The sequence below is a fragment of the Montipora foliosa genome, chromosome 5, assembly GCF_036669935.1.
Source record: "Montipora foliosa isolate CH-2021 chromosome 5, ASM3666993v2, whole genome shotgun sequence".
NCBI lineage: Eukaryota > Metazoa > Cnidaria > Anthozoa > Scleractinia > Acroporidae > Montipora > Montipora foliosa.
The window spans coordinates 34,802,092-34,817,091 of record NC_090873.1 but is presented as its reverse complement, the minus strand read 5'-3'; the positions used below and the strand labels follow the sequence as shown (position 1 = coordinate 34,817,091).

At 37.4% G+C, this 15,000-nt stretch overlaps 1 protein-coding gene across 1 annotated transcript in view; it reads left to right on the top strand.

Annotated features, from left to right (window-relative positions):
* LOC138004044 (long-chain-fatty-acid--CoA ligase 1-like) overlaps positions 1 to 15,000 on the top strand; it is a 43,191-nt gene that overhangs the window by 6,600 nt on the left and 21,591 nt on the right. Inside the window, exons 4-10 of the mRNA XM_068850439.1 lie at positions 2,252 to 2,319; positions 4,025 to 4,132; positions 5,416 to 5,515; positions 6,984 to 7,156; positions 8,083 to 8,115; positions 8,410 to 8,461; positions 9,705 to 9,781. Of these exons, the coding sequence (XP_068706540.1) occupies positions 2,252 to 2,319; positions 4,025 to 4,132; positions 5,416 to 5,515; positions 6,984 to 7,156; positions 8,083 to 8,115; positions 8,410 to 8,461; positions 9,705 to 9,781 (611 nt within the window). The remainder of the gene's footprint in view (positions 1 to 2,251; positions 2,320 to 4,024; positions 4,133 to 5,415; positions 5,516 to 6,983; positions 7,157 to 8,082; positions 8,116 to 8,409; positions 8,462 to 9,704; positions 9,782 to 15,000) is intronic.

Genomic DNA, 15,000 nt, shown 5'->3' with positions numbered 1-15,000 from the left:
TGGACACTGTTAGTGAATGTTTATCTTCTGAATCAATGTGCCCACAACTTTAGGGGTGGCGAATGATTTAATGAGAGACTCACTGAGATGGCGAGATCCTAGTCAGAAATTTGAGCCCAAGACTCTTTGGTAAGAAGCTTCGAGACCCTATAAAAAAAGTAATGACAACAACTTTTCCGAGACCCACTTTTTCTGAGGTACCATTCGCCACCCATAACTTTCTCAGTGTTTACGGTAGCATTCCAGGGGTGCATCTTTTGATATTTCTTTCACCCAACTTAATTGCTGAAAGTGGCTCACACATATAATTATTTGTACAGAGATAATTCGTTTCCCCGGGTATACAATGTACATGAAAAATCTTCCAACCAGCCAATTTTCTAATAAGCATTAAAGTAGTATGTGAAGAGAATATTCACAATACATGCTGTAGGAATTACAACTTGCATGCATTTAAAAGGTAATGTTGCAGTTATGAATAAGAGGACATCTGGAGCTTTTAATTCCATTTATTTCTTTGCTTTGGTTAACAACCCTTTTTTGTAATCCACAGAAATGTGTACCCATACCAGCAGCAAAAGTGATTGTGCAAGTGGCGTTCAATGCCATAGGTTTCAAAGACGTGGCTAAACATCAGCTCATCTCTTGCATCAAAAAGTATAGTTTGAAACCAGCAAAGGAGACTCAAAACCTGGACAAAGAAAAGGCAGCTCAGATTGTCGCATCATATCTTCTTGATAACGAAATTGTACACAGTAATTCTGGAAAAGAACTGAAGCATATAACCCGAGCGGATATAATTAAAAGAAAGGCTTTTTAGGTTGCAGCCTAAGTTCTCTATCCTAATATACTGATGTAGGATATTCCCATTTCCAATCAAGTGGTGTTCAAAGATGGACACTAAAAATATGTTCCTGTTTTTGGTTAAAATTTAAGAGTCAGTCCATTCCTTAGTTAAGTACTAATTAAGTAATTAATTTTCTTCATAAACCGATCCTGTCTTACCTTGAGTTTTCCATAAATAGTAAATTACTGTAAAACCATGTTGGAAAGTTGTAGTCAAACATGAATGTGTTTCTTCATAAAGCAATTGTGTTTTACATTGATTTTTTACGGTGGCAAATGCTCATAAACCACGACAGGAAGTCAGGCGAACACGAATGTGTTCCTTCATAAACCCATTCTGTGTTATTTGAGCTTTCACATATTTGGTGAATCCTATTTGACCATGATGTGAAGTTTAGTCATCCATGAATGTGTGTCTTCATAAACCCATCCTGTGTTACTTGAGTTTTCAGAATGGTAAATGCTATTTAAACCATGATGGGAAGTTTGTAGAACACGAATGTGTTCCTTCATAAACCCATCCTTTGTTACTTGAATTTCACCGTGGTAAATCCTATTAAACCATAATGGGAAGTTTAATCAACCATGAATGTGTTTCTTCAAAAACCCATCTTGTGATTCTTTTATTTTTGTATAGTGGTAAATGTTATTAAACCATGATGGGAATTCCTTCAAATATGAATGTGTTTCTCTGATATCCCATTAGATGATTTTTGCAATTTTCCACTATGGGAAATACTATTAAAACCATGATGGAAAGTTTAATCAACCATGAATGTGTTTCTTCAAAAACCCATCTTGTGATTCTTTTATTTTTGCACAGTGGTAAATGTTATTAAACCATGATGGGAATTCCTTCAAATATGAATGTGTTTCTCTGATATCCCATTAGATGATTTTTGCAATTTTCCACTAATGGTAAATACTATTAAAACCATGATGGAAAGTTGTTTTACATTGATGTGATTTTAATAAATTCCATAATGTAAAATCTCTTAAATCCATTAATGTTTTCCTTCTAAAATACATTAATGGTAAGTGTTCGGATTTTCCAACAATGTTTTTGTGAATGGGAATTTGCGGAATTCCCATTCAAAAAAACAGTAATGTTTTTTGGGAAAATTTTCCTGTGATAAACTGTATTTTACATGTGGACAAAGCAGCTTAATCAGATTCAGAATCTTGAAGAAGAATCTCTTGTAACTTCGCTTGCTTTGGATAGGCAACTGTTAACCAATCAGGATCAAGTAATGAATGTCCTCTTCATTTCCAAAAGTGCCTGTGTGATTAAGAAAAAATGCCCTCCATCTCAGTCAATCAGCATTCAGTAATTTTTTCCCCTATGTGATAAAAAAATTAATTTAAATCACTCACTTGCAACTTTCTAAATTCCTTTTGTTTCCAGGGGATAAGCCTTGTTTGGGTTATCGCATCCGTCCAGGGGGGCCTTATGTCTGGCTAACTTATAATGAGGTGAGGTATATTTTTGGGTACCAAGTATCACTTTCAAAAGATTGAATTTACTGTTTAGGTCATTTTTCATTACCGGTATTGTCCTAAAAGTACTGCTTCTATTATCAAAAAACCGTGACTGTTCCTTTTTTTCTTCAGATTTTGAGTGTGTGTTTGCTTTAGTTAACAAAGGCAGTTTACTTTTAGTGTAAGGTTTGGATTTCACAGTCTGCCATTACTCAAATTCAAAAGTGACCAATTGGACTTCAGAGGGTAAATGAGGCTTAAATATAAATGCAAAACACAAGTTTAAAAGTCTGAAAGCCTGAAATTCCTGTGTTGAATATTAATTCAGCCACACACACTCATTGCAAATGTTCTTAAATCATTGTGTCTTTGACGTCATTTTCTGCTCAATCCAGCTCTCTTGTGATGATAAAGTTAGTAATTCTCTATTTTCGAATTCCCCATGATACACTTTGTTTGCCCCCCAAATTTTGCATAAACTATTGTTTTCAAATGCTCTTGAGGACACTGCATATTCCCAAGAGCATTTAAAAACAATGGTTTATGCAAAATTTGGGGGGCAAACAAAGTGTATTGTGGGGAATTCGAAAATAGAGAATGGCAGACCAATAAATAGGAAAATTCCAGTTTAATAAAATAACCAGGGGCCCGTTTCTCAAAAGTCCCGAAACTTCACGGGGCGTTTTCGGGTGTCACAATTCCCTTTGTATCTCAAGAACGGAGAGGATTTAATTCGCCAAACTTCGCAGTTATTTTTGTTTTTGTTGCCTTGAAAACATGTTAAAAGATCGGCTTTCTAAAACAGCGGTTGGCAATTTCACAAATGGCTTTTCGGGCCCGAAAAGTTTTCGGGACTTTCGAGAAATGGGCCCCAGGCCCCAGTTGTTCAAACGATGGATTGCGCTATCCGCCGGATAAATCACTAACCAGTGGATAAGTCATAGCAAAACCAATTGCACTATTCAATGGATATAAGTGACTTATCTGGTGGATAGTGTTATCCACTTTTTGAACGACTGGGGCCTGGTGTCTTGGGTCACTTGATGGTTAGTTAACATATTTTTTGAATTCAAAAGGAGAATAAGAATAATTCTTTTTTGGTCATAGTAGCACTTTGAATGAAAGTTAGTCTTGTGGTAGTCTTACTAAAATGATGTAACGAATGAGTCTCTGTGCCAATCAAAAGCTTTCAAGTGTGGTTTTCATACAAATTTGAGGCCTTGTGACAGTTCTTTTGATATACAGATCTGCGATAATACTACTGAAATTTGAAATATAAAATTGGGACAACAAAGATTTGAAAATCTGATTCAAATAATAATTTCTTAAGTGGTGCATAATAATAAGAATATTAATAACACTGTCACGCTAATCGTCGTTGCAAGTTAGTACAGTAACAACGATGCAGCACAACAAGGTCGAACCGAAAGCACACTATAATGATACTTCTGGCTGCCGGTATACGGACCATGTATGACTTTGGTTTTCGCTGAGGGGGAAAATCCGGCGAACCTGGAGAAAAACCCTTGGAGCAAAGTAGAGAACCAACAGAAACTCAACTCAACTATGCCGTCGGGTCCAGGAATCAAACCTGGGCCACGTTGGTGGGAGGTGAGCTCTCACCACTGTGCCAAACCTGGTCAACACGAATTGAATGACTTGAATTGACTGTGAGGGTCCTTGTCATTTTCTTTATTAGGTCCTTGAAAGATCCTTCAATACTGGTTCTGGTTTGGTGGAAATTGGCTGCCATCCTGCTGACAGTGGACATACATTTGTTGGTGTTTATGCACCAAATAGAATTGAGGTTGTAGCAAAACTTACATGTTAGATTAGGGGATAACACTGCAGTTGTCTCAGGCTGAGAATATTTGTCCAGAATACATGTCAAGTATAATTGGATGCATGCTGATTTTAATGAGTATCACAATGCGTCCCCTTGCCCTTCTTCTCAACTTCGCAGCACCCAAGTCAAGGAATATAGAATGCCACAAAGTGTCCTGGCTCTAAACTCCGTTCTTGAAGCAAAGATGAAAAGCTTCATTTTAATCTAATTTATTTGTTGGAAATTAAAGGTAGCAAATGCTTAGACATTGAAATTGGGCATGCATCTAAATATATGCATATCTGGACATACTGTAAGTGTTGTCTCGAGACTAAAACTAATATCATCTCAATCTAGTGTAGAGTTGGGACTTTTATTGTTGCTGCAAAGGGATTTAGATTTCAGAATGTTCTGGGAGAGTTTGCTGTATAGATACATTTTATTGTAGATGAAGGGGAGAAATGATCTTCACACTTAGTACCTAGACAATTTAAGCAATTTCATCTACGATGTTTAACCTGCACTTCAAAGGCATACATTTATTTTATTCATTTTCACTTTATTGAATGATGCCCAAGCTGGTAAACCAAACAATGTTCCAATTTGTTGCAGAAATACTTGGCGGGCTGCATTGTTTTGGCTCGGGCAAATCTCAACAAGACATTTTGCTTGCATCTAAGTAAAATTTGTTAGGAGTGAAATCTATTAAGAACCGAGTTCAAGAGGGATTTAAAAAAAGAAACAACCCAGTAAGGAAGTGATTCACTGGGTATTTCAGACTAGACACCACCCCATAGCTAAAATGCTAGGTAGATGTGGCCACTATTTAGCTGTCTATTATAAGGAAGAGGCTTAACATTGGGGAAATGACTAAGTTCAACACTTCCTTGGTACTTTCGGACCTTGAACTTGTTAGCAATATTAAATTGGCCACTTTACTACTATATGGGATTGTTCATGAATTGAAGAGACGAATTCAAATTGTTAACAGTGACATGTCGAGTAAATTATAGATTCCACACTATACTTTGGTAGCATTCCACATAATTATTGAATGTATTTTAGAAGAAAAATGTCTTTTGGAAACACCAACTGTTGGGTCACTTGCAGTTCAATTTCTCAAGTCTGTTACTACTCAATTTTGTTTGTTTTTGACCTGTCAGGCTCATGTCTCTTATCTGGACCTTTGTTCCAGATTTTGTGAAGAAACTTTACCCATTACAGTTGGTCATGCAGTTTCCTTGTTGCTCTTCTTTCCATTTCAGTGGGTGATTGCTGAGCAGGCATGCAACCTTTACTCACTGTCAATAGTTCCTTTGTACGATACATTAGGCCCAGATGCTTGTATCTACATTGTCAACCAAGGTAAAAAGTATTTCGAATTAGTTTGAATTGAAATAACAATATGCAAGGCTATAAATGTTGCATAATGCTTTGCTGTTGCCATGAAATACTGTGTTTTGAAGTCTGAAAATACAGGCCATTGCAATCGCACAAACTGTGGTAAGTTTTGTTTGTATCAGGCACAGAGTTAGCAATTATTATTGCGTGAAGGCCTCAACCAGGGTCATTCTGGTTTTACCAATGTACACAAAAGGTTAAATTCATTCTTCGGTGGTTGAAGACCGGTGGGCAGCGGCTCTGAGCAGATTGAAGGCATCAGTAATAATAATAATAATAATAATAATATGGTTATTATTATTATTATTATTATTATTATTATTATTACTATTATTATTGATAAATTATTATTAATTTAATTGGTTGTTGATTTCTGTCTTTCCTTCATTGTGTTATATGGTCTAGGGGTCAGAAACCACTGTATTAATGGATGATTCAGTTATTTGACCCTTTTCACCCTGATGCCCCCCCCCCTCCCCACGGCATGTCTATTCCAGGGGTAGGGGGTGAGGGGTACCATAGCTGAAACAACCCAAACCTTTACAAACATGCTAACCTCTAAGGCTTAATATTACATGTATCTAAAGAACAGTGTTTAGGCCTAACGTTTACATTTTTGTTAACGCTTGGGTTGTTTCAGCTATAGTATCTTTCAATTTAAATGATATGGAAATACCTGGAACAAAATGCTTTATTCCCAAAGGGTCTAAATTGGGTACAACATTGAGTTAGCTGATTACTGTACATAGGTCTATTGTCTGGCGTTAGACAGAGTCATGGGGCGCTAGCAGCTGCCTTTGATCTTTGCCACTTTTGGGCTTTCCATGGTTGCCCAGTAAAGAAATCTGTCAATCATTTGATAACCGTTAGGAGCATGCTCAACATGCGAGGAAGCCGTGTGTTAACTACCCAAGGATAATTGTGTTTTTGTTCGCGGTGATTTGACTGTGAAATATGAATTCGCTTTTTGGTATTGTTTATTTGCTCTTAGCTTTTCTTTGTGGCAGTACAGAATTAAAGCACTTTGTTTCTGAATCTGTGGATACGCCTTCTGCATATCATCTCGAGAACGTGACCAGTTATGTTTGCAGAACGGAGATCATTCGCGGTGTCAGCAGCCACTTGACCTGGGAAATGATATTATTCTAGCTTTCCACTTTTTCTTACTGATTCTTACCCCATTCATTATCTTATGGAATTTTCCCTGTTTCAATGTTTCCTGGCGGCGGTTATTCCTGTAATATTGATCTGTTTTCTGTTTGTTTATAAATGAAAAAAATGGTACTCATTCTCACTCGGTCAAATTTCTTAACTGGGGCGATCATGTAAACTCAGTTCCAGGCTTTGCTGCTAGTCCCCGTGGGACAGAGTAAAGTACGCTAGGGGAAGGGATTTTGAGTGGACCTGGATGTTGTAAAACTTATTTTTTCAGCTCAGATGACAACAATCATTTGTGATGAGAGCAAGCTAAAAATTCTTTTGGAAGAGGCTAAGAAATGCCCCAAGCTGAAAAATATTGTTAAGATTGGTGCTGCTGTTGCTGACGAAGAGAAGGTTGTTGCAGATAAAATGGGAGTTAAAATCATTTCTTTTACGGACTTAGAGGTAAGACTATAACATTTTTTCTAATTTATTACATTTAACTCTAGCCAATCATGATTTTTGCACAAAAAAATGGGAAAAACAATATATAGCATCCTTGCGGGCGTTCCTTTCCCTTCTTCCTTGCGTGACCTCCTTGTTCTCCGGCTGGTTCTCCCTTTCTGTCCCCTTCGAACGCCTGCCACGCAGACTAAGCGAGCAGTAAAGGTATGAGCCTTCTAGAGGGGTCTGGGAGCATGCTCCCCTGCAAAAACGTTTACATGTAAATCTGATTTCTCCTAAATCACTTTTCTTGAATTCTGAGGTTGTTTAATAACACATCTTACTCATGTTACAATAACAATGAAAGAGGAGAAGAGATGGGCTGTCAGCAGAGGGGTCCATATTTCTCGCTGATTTCTCAGATCTCAACCAGCTTTCCATTTGTGGAACAATAATTTATTTGATATATATTAACCCAAGTTCAGCTGGAGAGTTTGCTTTCTCGGCTGGAGAGATGGAGATTGAGTCCAAAAACTGGAGACGTGACATGTATGTAGAGAGTACTGGTATCACAATATTAATTTGTTGCCACAAAACAATCACGCCCAAAAGAATCAGTCCCATAAACTGATCGACTGATCACTGCAACATCATATTTTTGTCTATCTGTAATGCAGTGTTCTAGGAGCTTTGAAATTTTATGAAAACAGTTAACATTTTGGCATCTTCATTATACGAAATACTTTACAATGAATAAATGTAAATGTCCAGTGCTTTTGAAAGTAGGGTTGCTGTTAATTAATAGAGTTGTTGAAATACAAAGTTTTGCACTGTGATGCTTCAGAAAAAGTTTTTTTAAATATTTTTATTAATTAGAACTGAGAGTTTTTGCTGGATGATCGAGGCCTTTTGGCAGAAAGCTAATTTGTTGCTTGAACCCCGTTTAGGAGCTTGGAAAAAATAACAGACATGAGAAGAAGGTCAGACAAGAATCTTATGATAACATTTTAAATGTGTGTGATGTAACATATATAACTATTATAGAAAATGGATGAGCGCAAATTTTTCATCCAAGACCACTTCTTTTAACACTGAAAAACTGATGACTGAGTTGTGTTTCCAGCTGATGATTGGAACCTTGAACAAGAAACGAGGACAATTTAGTCTTAGCATCAATTTTATTGTAAATACTGGTAATAGTTCTACTTTACATCCAAAATTTTCCCTGCCATTTTTATTATAATTATGGTGTTTTTTTTCCCTGTCATGTGTAGCCTCCCAAACCAGATAATATTGCAGTGGTATGTTATACAAGTGGGACAACAGGTTAGTTTTAATCATCTAAATACATGTATTATTTGTGTTGTGGAGAATGTCCAGTGGAATAGTGATAGAGCTTTAGTTTGGTGTTGTCCTCATCTCCCACTTCGCACATGCGCTATAAAAGATGAATCAGCCATTGCACAACCATGCCATGTATATATGCGCTTTTGGTTAATTTTGCACATGCACTTTACAAGCTTGAGTGGGATTCAAGACTGAATGCAAGAAAAAAAGACTAAGCCAAAAGCTAACCTCTGGGATTTCCCCTGGAAAGCGCGTGGGTAAAAACTTTAAATCGAGATGAGTAAAGTGTGTTGATCTATGCATTGATCCAATGGCAATACATTTGGAAATTGGTGGACCCTTACTTCTCGTTTTTCACCTTGACATTTCAGTCAAGAGGTTTTCTAGTAAAAACGTCTTTGATTAACATTGTTAATATTGAAAGTGAAATTATAACTGTACAGTGAAACCTCTATTAAGCGGCCACCCTCAGGGTAATGGCTGTTGGCAGTTTAATGGAGGTTGGCCGCTTTAATAGCAGAGGTTTGTCAGAAATTAGCATAATCTTTAGTAGAAACTTCGCTTTATTCTAAAACAAACACCTTTATCTAGAGACTTTGACAACTTTTGCACAAGAGACAGCTCTAATACCAAACAAAAATACAGCACATACTACTCAAAATGTTGAGATGAGGTTCTCCCAACTTAACATGAGCAATCTAAACTTTCTGGCGTAAACTGAGTTGATTTTGTAACCGGAAAAGGTGGCAATTAATCCGTGTAACTTAAACGTTGCATTACAGGTCCATTATTATTTTTAAAAATTCTTGCTGAAAAGCCAAACTAAGCGTATTAAACTCTTGGTGGCCACTTAATGGAGGTGAAAACAATAGGAGAACTCTTATCCGAGCAGCCAAAAGGTGGCCACAGGCGCTTAATAGAGGTGCCCACTTTATTTGATTTACAATATTATTCTACAATTATTTTGGGACTTTGATCGCTGGCCGCTTAATGAAGGTTCCATTGTATGTGAGCTGAAAGTTTGGGCACAAAAAATATTTGGATAGGAATGTGTTTAAAAAATGTAATCCATGTTGTAAAAGTGTGCAGATTTCATGGATATTTTTCATGTTTTAAGTAAATCAGTTGTGGGAAATTTTACTGGTGAATTCAGCTTTCTAGCAGTCCACACTTCCCTCCCCTCTTTTTTAAACTTATCATATATATTTTGGAATTAAATCAGGGAACCCCAAAGGAGTGTTGACGACTCATGGAAACATAACCGCAGCGATGGCTGGCATTGTGCATACTTTTGAAAAGGTACAGTATTTGTGAAATCTGTCAGATCAATTTAACTTGGTGGCAATTTATTTGTAATGAAATTAAGAATGTTTCATCAATCGATTTTATCAATTAGATTTAATTGTCTTTTAATCAACTGACCAAGGTTTAATTAGTTCTTTAGTTACATGTATTAGTAAACGGTTCAGTGTGTACTATTGAGTTTTAGTATAACTTTCAGCGGTGAATATAAGAATTTATAGTGTTCTATTCACCGCGCTACCGGTGAATATAACATTTTGGTGGCGCGGCTGCTAAGCCAATCAAGCACTTTTCATGCCTTTTTATCTTGTTTTAACCCATTGTTTTGCGCTTTCTTGATATTCACCGCTGAAAATTACACAGTCTAAAATAATTATTCACCTCAGGCTTAGTAAATATTGGGGAATATTTACCTCGACTACGTCTCAGTAAATATTCACCAATATTCACTTCACCTTTGGCAAATAAGTTTAATAATGCATGCATTTTGATTGGTTCTCTCTTATGATCTATTAGAGAACAGATGCAGGGCTTGCATTATCATAAAAAAAATGTTAATTCTTCATTATAATAAAAACAAATAGATTCCATGTTGTTGTGAATGCTACCATTAGCACATAATTAGTATAATTATTACCGGTATGTGGTAACGGTAGCAGAATTGTTATGTGATCTATACTCAACACACACACTCACAGCAACTTGGAATTTCATTTATGTAATATGTAATTATTATAATGTATATATATATATATATATATATATATATATAGTACTGTTTCGGCCTTCTGGGCCTCATCAGTGCAGTGCTGATGTCTGGGATGGAGGTTAAGCTTATAAAGCCACCCCAAATGTCCCACACATGTGGTACATCTAAGCCATGCCAGAGTGCTCAAACTAGCGAGCTAGTGAGCATGCGCAATTGCTAGCGGCAATGACTCATCCCAGTAGAGTGCTCAATTTGGACATGAAAGCAAAAGCTTTGTAATGCCAAAGAGGTATATCTAACTGCAGACAGTACTGTCTAATACGTAAAGACTTCTGGAGTCGGACTAATTCATTTATTTGCTACTCAGAGTTTCATGCTTCACACGAAGCAATCATCAGGCAACTGACAACAATGACGGTTACATTTAAAGATAAGCAAATTTGAAAATGGGGAAATTTGAAAAAATATATATACAACTTGTATATATATATATTTTTTACAAAGTTTAGGAAGATTCAGTATTCCTACACGTAGTCTAGTGGGCCACGTCTAACGCCCCAGCCTGTGTATTACTCTATGGCTTACATAACTTTTTACAAGTGTCACAAAATAATAATAATAATAATAATAATAATAATAATAATAATAATAATAATAATAATAATAATAATAATAATAATAATAATAATAATCCTGGACTACCTTGTTGTGGTGGGGAGGCTTGTGCACCTCAGTGATCCTAAGGGCTATGCTAGCAGGAGCAAAATGCTCCTGGTAGGGTCACCCAAGCTAGACAGGCCAAAGGCTAGAGGTCAGACTAAGCATATTCCGGTAGTTGTGTAACCTAAAAGTCACAAACCTCAATGATGAGTGAATGTCAGATCTAAATAATGAATTCAACAACATTAATGGGGCTGAAGCGCATAGTGACGGTCCTTCGTCCGGCAGCTGTTCTACGGAACAGCAGCATAGACCCGGTCATCATCATGGTACTGCTGATCATGAAAGAACTCAACAAATATGGCATAAGAAACTTAATGTTGTAGTTATGGAGTGTTATTACAAAAAGCAAACCGATCGACGCAGGAAAGTGGCCAGGAGTCCCATTGAGAGGTTACAGACAAAGAATGTATATATAGGGCATGGGAGGAAAGAGGACTTATTAAATCAACTGAGCAAAGAATTGTAGACCAAGAAAGAATGATTAGAAAAATGGATGGCTTACAGAGGAGGAATTAGAGGAGATACATGTAAAGAGGAGAATTACAAACGAAGACACCACAACAGAAGTTGAAGATATTAGTGAAGCAAATGAGACTGAAGAACCAAGGCAAGAAATTGATGGAGCTGACAGGGGCGATAATATGTACTTATTGACTGAGTGGGAGGGCCGGACGGGAAAATATTTCGCCGAAAATATTTATTTTACAGAAATAAAATTAATGGTCAGCTTAATACGGAAAAGATTGTCCCTGATAAGGAGGAGTGCAAGTGATTCTGGGGCTAGATTTGGGACAATCCAGTTAGTCATAACAGAAATGCAGAGTGGCTAAAGAAAGTGAAAGATGGAAAAACCAACAGCAAAAAGAGGTGAGAATTACTAAATCACAGGTAAAGATAAACTGCAGAAAGATACCTAACTGGAAAGCTCCTGGGCCTGATGGGGTGGAGGGCTTTTGGATTAAAAAACTGACATCCTGTCATGTGCGAATTACAGAGCAATTGGATGCTATTGTTTGTGGAAAAGAAGAAATTCCTTTGTGGATGACACATGGCAAGACAGTTCTCTGTTTAAAAGATCCAGCAAAAGGCAGATCTGCTGATAATTTTAGGCCAATAACGTGCTTGCCACTTGTGTGGAAACTGTTGACTTTATTGATTGCTGAAAACGTATATGCTTTCTTTGAGACAAATGACTTATTACCACCAGAACAAAAATGGAGTAGAAAAAAACTGCAGAGGTACTGTTACATACTGGTAAGCCCCTGCGCAAATAAGGAGTGAGTCAGTCCCTTCTATTATTGGTAAAAGGTAAGAATCCGATCCCACCAACGCGTCGGCCAACACGTCGGCCAATGCGTCGGTTGACTGTCGGTCGACTGTCGGCCGACGCATTGGCCGCTGTTTAATCTTATAACGTATAAGATGCGTCGGTGGTGCGTCGGTGGCGTGTTGGTGACGCATTTGGGCCTTATTGAACTGTTGAAAACCTTAACGTACCTTTTTCAAACTGAATGGAAATGTCTTCGACGGAAAACTTTCACTTCGATATGAAAATAAGAAATTTACTTTTGACCGCCATCTGCTTTTATACTTTTACTCTAAGCATCTAGAAAGTTCTGTTGCTATTTATAGTGTAAATCTTTTTGTTATCTTTTTTTGTTTTTTGTTTTTTTTGTTTTTGTTATCTTTTTTTTTTTTTGTTTTTTTGGACTGTTTTTGTTATCTTGGTGACACCATTGCTGCAAGCGGTGGCTGTGAAGCTACCACTGTAACGAGAGTCAGAGCCGCTTGGGGGAAGTTCAGAGAGCTTCTTCCTCTACTCTGTTCAAAGAGTTTATCCTTGCCCGTACGAAAATTCTGGGCGAGACGCGGGCGAGATTCGGGCCATAAAAAGTCTCGCTGATGAGCGATACACAGCGTGACGATAATCAGCCTGACAGGAGCGATAAAAATTGAACGATAAATGAGCGAGAATGGAGCGGGACATTTGTACTACTCTGACATTTGGACGATATTCTGAGCGATAAACGGGCGAGATTCAGGTCATAAAAAAACAAAAAAATCACGCTAATGAACAATACATTTTTATGGGCGTGACGTTAGTTTATGGCTTTAATATAATTTCGGGTGTTACGAAAACTAAGACCTAAGACCTGGTCTTAGCTTTCGTAGTACGAAAACTACAACCCCGCTCTTAGTTTTCGTACGAAAACTAAGACCCTTTGTTAACAGCGGTAATTGCGGGAAAGAAACCCTGGAAAACTTACCGCTACTCAGAGATTTGGGCGCTGTATGTTGTTACCTCACACGATTAAGTTTAAATGTGCGACCTTGCGCGACAGAAAAAAGGTGGCATTTATTGGCACGGAAACTAAAGATAGGGTCTTTCGGATAACGAGAAACTCTGTCTGTTAACCCTTTGGTTATAGCAAAAGTCCATGTCTTGGTTGTAACCACTAAAAATGTGATACACGCATTTTTCTGTCAGCACACATCCTCCAGTTTCAAAACAAGTCCACAATTTAGCCGTAAGTCACGCAAACAGTAAACGAATGCCCGTAGATGGTCAATTTTCTTCTGATGCCTGATAGGGGACTGAATAGTTTTACATGTAAGACATAAGTGATTTTCTGTAAGTTTCTCCATATTTGTCTGACTCACAAGCTTATTTCTCAGCTTATTACAATGAGGATATGAAGTATCATCTGTCACGGGGTGCCAAGTGGAGGGTACATCGCGCTATCCTGGTACTTTGACGCATTATTTTTAAGAAACATTGAAATCAGTATAAACAGAAACAAAACAGGCCATAATTGAAACTATGCTTACTTTAATAGTGCCATTATAAATTATAAACTAGAAAATCCCCTGCCACTCCCCCCACCCCCATAGACAGTGCTACTGTTTTTTGTTTGCGTGACTTACGGCGACATTGTGGACTTGTTCTGATACTGGAAGCAGAATAACAAATGTGTATCGACAAAATAATTCTTGTATCGCATTTTTAGTGGTTACAACCAAAGGGTTAACAGACTGAGTTTATCCTTATTCGAAATATCCTATCTTTAGTTTCCGTGCCAATAAGTGACATAAGTAAGCGAACGATTCTCGACCGAGGCCAACTACAGTAAACATGACCCTTATCATCATTGCGTGGACAGTCATGTAAGACAGAAACATGTTTCAGTTTAAGGTAACTTAAATAAAAAGAATGTACCAGCTTTTAGCATAGAACAAAATGCGACTGAAGTCATTCAAAGTGTCCATAATAAGGTAGGCATGTTAGTAGTCAGGTTTCCACAGTGATCTGTGATCAGCGAGGTGTTCGTTTCTAGTTTCTCATTTATTTTAAATCTTCATACATTGTTTAAAACCTATTTCATAAAAGAGACAATTGTTTCCAGCAATATTAATTAGAGCAAATAAATGCTGTTTTGATCTGGTTGATTACTGTCCTAAATGGGAAGAAAAAGCTCTGCATCTGTGTAGAGATTCAGATATTTGTTGAAATGCACAGTTAAACTGAAACGCGCGCCAAAAGCGGTTACAGATATTTAATTGTCGATAGCCAAAACTCAAACATTGCTCTTCCCTCTTAAAGGTTTTCCGTCCAGCGATAAGCAATTCCTATCATTAAAAAATTATCCTCCGTTTTGGGCAAGGAGGATAATGCTGTCTTGAGGTAGCTACATGTAAATTGCTTCTCCTGAACGTGCTACAAGCTATTTGAACTTACCTCTCCGGATACGGGTGGGTATCACGCTAAATGTATCACTTGGAAAAA